The sequence below is a fragment of the Podospora anserina genome, chromosome 7, assembly GCF_000226545.1.
Source record: "Podospora anserina S mat+ genomic DNA chromosome 7, supercontig 1".
Lineage (NCBI taxonomy): Eukaryota > Fungi > Ascomycota > Sordariomycetes > Sordariales > Podosporaceae > Podospora > Podospora anserina.
In genome coordinates this window covers 810,915-817,403 of record NW_001914854.1, presented here as the reverse complement: position 1 = coordinate 817,403, position 6,489 = coordinate 810,915, and the positions used below count along the sequence as shown (strand labels likewise).

Sequence of the window (6,489 nt, the reverse complement as noted above, 5' to 3'; positions counted from 1 at the left end):
ATGAGGTGTGGGATTGGTAGGATTGGGGGGGGGAGGGGGTTTAGGTTTGGTGGTAGGGAGGGGAGGGGGGGGTGGTGTGATGTAAGAATGGGGGTGTGGGATGAGGGAGGGGAAGGGGGGGGCGTGCTTGGGGGTTGGGTGTTCTGCGGGGGGTGGGGGTGGGGGAGGAGCCATCATGGGTTGAAACCCGCGCGGCGGGACGCAGCGCACACGTTGGGAGAACCCATTGCCGTTGAAGAAAGGGGGGCGGCGGTTGGCGAGGGGGACAACCGTTGGCACGTCCGAGTCGAGCTCGTTTTCGGAGGATTCATCAGATGACCTTGAGCGGGAGCGAGATCGGGCGGGGGACCGGGAACGGGAGCGAGAGCGGCGGGCGGGTTGGGATTTGGGGGGTGCTTGGGTGTATGGGTTGGAAATCCTGGCTGGTTTACCCCTGGCGCGCTTCTTGAGCAGACCAGTCGAGGTGACGGAGACGGTCTCGTTGTCTGAGAAGGACTCCTCCTCGTAGGTGGTGGAAGGGGACTGGTCAACCGTCACAGTCGAAGAAACAGAGGCAGTGTCGCTGTCGCTTCCGTCCTCGCTGTCGTCACTCGAGGGCTTGAGGCTCCGCTTCTTCTTGAGGCTGGGGGCAAAGACGTATCCATTGGTAGATATGTAGTTCTGCACAGCCGTGGCAGACTTGACGTGAAGGCCGTGGATGGCCTCTTGGAGAGAAGGTGCGAGTTCGGACATGAGGACCTCCCGCTCGCCCTGCTCGGCTCTCAGGACCAGGGCCTTGAACTTGCCCAGAGGTTCCAGTGCCGTGACCAACGAGATGTCCGCATCCTGACGACTGAAGAACTTGCAGTTTTCTGGGGAGGAGACCATATTAGTGGCTGAGACTGACAAACCTGCAGGGAACAGCTTGACTTCGATGTAGGACATATAGCGGTGAGTAAACGTACCAATAACCTGAGAACGCAAGTCAAATGCTGGCGGAGGAGCCATGGGAGCCATGCTCGAGCTGAGATGGTGCCGGGTAGGTGTTTTCTGGGCAGAGTCAAAGTAATAAGAGGGTACTAGCATTGGGTAATCCAACCCCGGGTAGACGAGCTGGTGATGATATGACTGAAGTCTCAAAGTCCAGAAAGAAAGACTGGACGAAGGTAGGGATGGGCTACATACTTATACCTGTTTGTAGAAAGCTCAACGTCTCACACCGGCAACGTTTGTGCTTCCTCAAGAGGGGCCACCCGTGACAAGGCATGAGGCCCTTCGGGAAATGGAGAGGGGGGGTGACAGAAACAGAGCCGTGTTTCTGGACTCTCGAGGACGAGTGGAAAACGAGGCGGACTTTGCATGCCCGGGTGATGCATATGTAGGTGACAGGACAGAAAACTGGGGGTTTCCGAAGCGTACCAAACTATACGGATGCCCCGGGATAAAAACTAACCGCCACGCGGTGAGCAGATACACTGCATGCCAATGCCGTCAATATAGAAGTCGTTGAGCGGCTCAGTCGCCCGGCAAAAGAGTGGATGAGGGAAAGAGGAGAAATACCAAGATGAGCAGCCGGCATACCTTAGGTACTACGAGCGTACCCATCGGCTAGACACCGTTCTTGTCTCGCACGAAGCCGGAATGGGTGGTCACTTGACGTTGTGTGTCCGGCCGGGTACCATTGCTTTGTTGTATTTCAACCATCCATCCAAGGCCACGGACGCAGACATTGTTATTGTGTTGCCATGTCGATGGCAAAGATGAAGCCGCTTTTATGCTCTGTGTGTGTGACACAAACCACGGTCCGCACCTTTTGGCGATCGGCTTGATCATATCACATCTGACTGAGATGCTGTGTACCTTGGTGGACCCGGACTGCGAAGACTGTGAAATTTGTGTGCCATTGAGAAATTCGTTCGAGGCGTTCCATCACATCGATATCTGCTCTGTGATTTACAGCCCTAACCGCTGTGGCAGATGCAGGCGTTGACCGGCGGTGAAGAGACCGATAAGATGCCGAAGAGCGGTGTCCGAGCTCGCCGGAGAGTGAGTGATATCGATCTGCCCCCCAAGCCTCATTCTAACCATCCAAGCCAAGAGTCAACACAGTCTGTATAATTCCAAATTCTTGGGATTGACTTACAGTATGATACAATTGGACATAATTATCCATGCCCGAAGTCCAATTGGCAAGCAAGCCACCAACCAGGAACACCCGCATCGGCCTCCACATCATAACAATTCCCGTCCAATCGTTCACGATCGTCGCACCTCAGCTTCAGTTTTGATGCCGAGCAAAATGTCAAGATCCGTCCTTCCCGGCATTGTAGGGCTGCTTGAGCATATACGTGACCTTTTATGCTTGTACCGAAGGATTCAGAAGCCAATTGCCCTTCACAATGCCGGGGATGGTGCCCTGTCACCCCTTGGCGTAACAATTGATTGTTGTATTAGGCTACCTAGTATCATCTAACAGCACGTTTTTTTTGCCTGCATAAGCCCTTCACCCAACCGTCAATCTCTCAAGCCGATCCTTCACGGCATCTACCATCATCGACTCCCTATCCAACAAGCTCATGACTAGTGCCATCTTCGCCTTGCGGATATCCGCGGGGATCCTCACGCTAGGCGCCGGCGAGGCGGGCCCGTCTTCAGACGCCTCTCCTTGTTTCCGTTGCAGCCGCTCGGCCTGCGCCAGAAGCGAGTCGCTGAGCTCCTTAATCTCTTCGAACCGCTTCCAGGGCTGTCTGGTCTTGGAGTCAATGGGCGAGGTATCGACTTCGGATCCAAAGATGCTATTCTCAAAGCCCTTCACCTCCTCCACCCAAGCCTTCTCCTTGTCGCTCAGGTCGCGAGTCGTGGCGCGGCCGAGCTTCTTCTTGATCCTTTCCATCCTGCTGGCCAATTCCTCCTGGCGTCTCTGCGCTTGATCAATGCGTGACCTGGTGAGCTCGTTGATCGAAATAGGATCGTCGTCTTCCTCTCCTAGGTCATCGCCCGTGATCGTATCAATTCTCTTCTTGACCTCCCCTGCCTTGATCAGCTGGTCTCTGAGTTCAAACTGAAGCGCTTCGCACTTCCTGAACAGTTCCGCTACCGCGTTCTGGATCTCAAACACCTCGTTGCTAGCTACCTTGTGACCCTCCGTGAACACTTCAAGCGTCGCCATGGACAACCTGATCTCCTGCTGTAGCAACGGTCTTCTCCGACCCGTCTTGAGAAGATCAACCCACGCCGACACGGCGTTTTTGTTGCTAACCAGCACATCCGAGGGATGGAAAACAGGCCGGGGGTGCCACACCACTTCTGGCTCAGGAATTTCCAATTGCTCATGGACAATCGGCGAGTCTCTTGCAACATGCACGAGCTCAAGCTCTGGCGTGTCGAAAAAGATGGCGATGGGCTGATTATGAGTGGATGAGAGCAGAAGGTGACCAATGTCTTGGTCGCGAATAACAACGGGCGCTGAAAGCACATTAAGCCCTCGAGGCTGAGTAAACACTCGCTCCCGCTCTGAGCTATGACTCTGAACCAACACATCAATGCGAAAATCTGCGCCAGCTTCCGACTCGCCCGAGAGCTCACTTTCGAGGCGTGAAACCCAAGGTTCCAGGTTGACATGAGTGATGCCGGCAGGGTTGGTCACGTAAAAGGAATACTTGGAAGTGGCATCCTCGCTAAACATGGGCCAACTGTCGGGCGTAAGTTCTGCGGGCTTGACAGTGTCGAATGTCTGAAAAGTGAGCAGGCTTTGTGTTCTGGGGGTCGCAGAAGATGGCCTCAGCTTGCTCTTAACTTTTGAGGGCAACCACTCAGCTTCCACCCCTTCGGCTGCCAGGCAGATTTTGACCTGGCCACTGGTAGACAGCAGACAAACGACGGAGAGGGACAGCCCATTCTCCCCCTCTTCATCCATGAGCAGCTCCTCATCTTCTCCCATCATCAGATCCGACATATTTGGCTTCTCTCCAACGACGTAGATGTCTTTTAGTTCAACCTCATCGTCCTGCTCGTCCTCGGGGTTTAGGTCAAAGTCGAAAGGTCCCTGTAATTTTGGAACAATTCCCGGACGAGCTGGCCGGCTGTAAACTTCCACCTCGCCATTTCCACCGGGAGCTTCCACAACCTTTGGCTCTTGATTGTCCAGATCAGACATCCACTGCAGCTGCTGCTGGGCCAAAAGACGATCCTCATATGTGGCATCTGGGCTATCCTCCGTAGTCGCGACTCTGGAGACAATCGATACTGACAGGGAAGGAATAAGTGTTGGAGGCGGAGCCCAACGCTTGGGAAGAAGAGGGCACAGGGCGTACACGTCGCCTCCCGTCATAGCAATCCACAGAGTCATTGGCGACCAGCCACCGGAGTTTCTAGCTGGGAAGCATGCTGCCGCGACTTCCATGTCAAAAGAATCTGGCGAGAACGCCTTGTTTGTCGCTGATACAGAGGCACTAAAGTCCTGATCCACACAGGTTCCATCTGCCAGCCTTTTGAGGTCGACAGCCAAGGTGGCGGCGTCAAAGCTCCAGCGGTCAGTGGCTGACAACTCCCAGATCCGCACGACAGCATCCTCGGTAACAGTGACCAGCGCTGTGCCATTAACACCCAACGGATGCCAGATTGCCGAGACGACGGCCGATCGAGAAGTGACGTGAGTAGTAGGCCCGAGCGTATAAAACTTGGGCTTGAAAGGAGTCGAATCGCGGGCGTTGAGATGGGTCGAGTCGGGAAGAATGCAAATGTGAACAGTGTGAGACGTCAAGACGGCGAGAAAGTCGTTGTTTGGGGACATGACCAGCTGGCGAATGTCTTCGGCAACGGGTGTTTTGATGATCTATGCGACAGATGATGAGCAACAGAGCTACACCGACGACGCCAGGACCGGCACGACTGCTTACCCTGTACCCCTCTGGACCAGAATTTCCGTTGGCAGCCTCCTCATCGTAGACCTCAAAGTCGTTTGGTTCCTTCTTGAAGCGAACACCACCCGTACGCGCCTGCTTGGTCTCCCAAGATTCCTTCAGGTCGACCAAATCTCCCCATCTTATCTGCTTCCCCACAGCCACAAAAACTTCAGTTCCTCGATGCGCAATAGCTCTCCGGGGGCCTGGCTTCGGTTTCTTGTTATATGCCAAAGAAGAGGTTTTCGTTTCGTCGCTGGAGGGCTCAAAGAGCTTATGGCCTGGGCTGGGCTCATTCAGCCAACTGGGCGCGAAGCTTTTGACTCTGGGCATGTTCGCTGCCAGCGCAGGGCGTGGTAGTGTGGCGATTGCAAGGTTTTGCTTTGTCCAAACTGTCGTCAAATCGAAATCGATATCGCGGAAAGAGTGAGGACTGGCAAGATGCGTCAGGGTGTGATGTGATCAAACAGTTGACAGTGCCCAAAGCATACAGCAAAAAAAGAAGCAGGGCTGATTTGTTCGAGATGGCTGGAAATGGAAGCTCTTCAAAGGAGCTGCTGGTTCTCTTAGCGCGTTCCTCTGGCGTCGCCCGGCCAGCTCGCTAGCTTTTGATTTTGTGGCAGGCACAGGTGTCTTGGCAATGCTATCACTGGACCCACCCCTGTCCGGTGCGCTGCCGCAGGGGCCCACCTAGAATTGAAAGTCGCTGAGAGATGCGACGGGCTGAGGCAACGGTTCAACTTTCAACAAACATTCATCACGAAAAATATACCCATCAAGATGAGAGCAGTACGCGCCACAGTAGACCGTCTTGACCGCCCAAGCGCCTACTTTAACAACGCCAGAGTGAGTTTCCCTCGTCTGACTTTAGCTTCGACTTCCGCAAAGACATGGCATCTAACCACTGCAACTACTGTACAGCACAAGCGAAGACGATTCGACAAGGACCAACGTGATGGCGATGACGACACAGCAGGCATGCACCCCGAGAATCGGGAGGACGACGACCCGTTGAAGAATGCCACCACTCTTTATGTGGGCAACCTGCAAGTCCCCCCTCTCTCGACGCGAAGCCCCCCGAGGTCTACAAGGCTGACTGTTGTTTAGGTCCTTCTTCACCACCGAGGAGCAAGTGTACGAGCTTTTCAGCAAATGTGGCGAAATCAAGCGATTGGTCATGGGGCTCGACAGATTCAACAAGACGCCGTGTGGGTTCTGCTTTGTTGAGTACTACACACATCAGGATGCGCTGGATTGTATGAAGTATATTGGAGGAACCAAGCTGGACGAACGTATCATTAGAACGGATCTGGATCCTGGTTTCGAGGAGGGCCGACAGTATGGCCGCGGAAAGTCGGGAGGACAGGTGCGTGACGAGTACCGCGAAGATTACGATGAAGGTCGCGGTGGCCTCGGCCGCGCTATCGCGCGGGAGCGTGAAGGCAAGGACTTTGTTGATGACGGACGGCTGAGATAGGTGGGCTAAGATTGTTGACTGGTTGCGCTGGCCAACTGATCGGAACTTGATACCCTGGAAACATCAAAGAATGATTTTCCACGTACGACAGACATAATGTGTTACTTCCAGGCCTGCATTGGCCGACTATTA

General features: G+C 54.4%; 3 protein-coding genes across 3 annotated transcripts in view; 1 reads left to right on the top strand and 2 right to left on the bottom strand.

Annotated features, from left to right (window-relative positions):
- PODANS_7_2500 (uncharacterized protein) overlaps positions 1–1,065 on the bottom strand; it is a gene marked incomplete at both ends in the record, with an annotated part of 1,551 nt that extends 486 nt beyond the window's left edge. Inside the window, 2 exons of the mRNA XM_001907734.1 lie at positions 3–851; positions 945–1,065. Of these exons, the coding sequence (XP_001907769.1) occupies positions 3–851; positions 945–1,065 (970 nt within the window). The remainder of the gene's footprint in view (positions 1–2; positions 852–944) is intronic.
- Positions 1,066–2,482: 1,417 nt separating this feature from the next.
- On the bottom strand, positions 2,483–5,213 carry PODANS_7_2510 (uncharacterized protein; the record flags this gene model as incomplete). The annotated part of the gene is made up of 2 exons (XM_001907733.1): positions 2,483–4,813; positions 4,878–5,213. The coding sequence occupies 2 exons, from the start codon at positions 5,211–5,213 to the stop codon at positions 2,483–2,485; spliced, it is 2,667 nt and encodes an 888-aa protein (XP_001907768.1).
- Positions 5,214–5,660: 447 nt separating this feature from the next.
- PODANS_7_2520 (uncharacterized protein) lies at positions 5,661–6,357 on the top strand (the record flags this gene model as incomplete). The annotated part of the gene is made up of 3 exons (XM_001907732.1): positions 5,661–5,726; positions 5,802–5,926; positions 5,988–6,357. 3 exons carry the CDS (start codon positions 5,661–5,663, stop codon positions 6,355–6,357), a joined length of 561 nt encoding a protein of 186 aa, XP_001907767.1.
- Between the last annotated feature and the right edge of the window lie 132 nt (positions 6,358–6,489).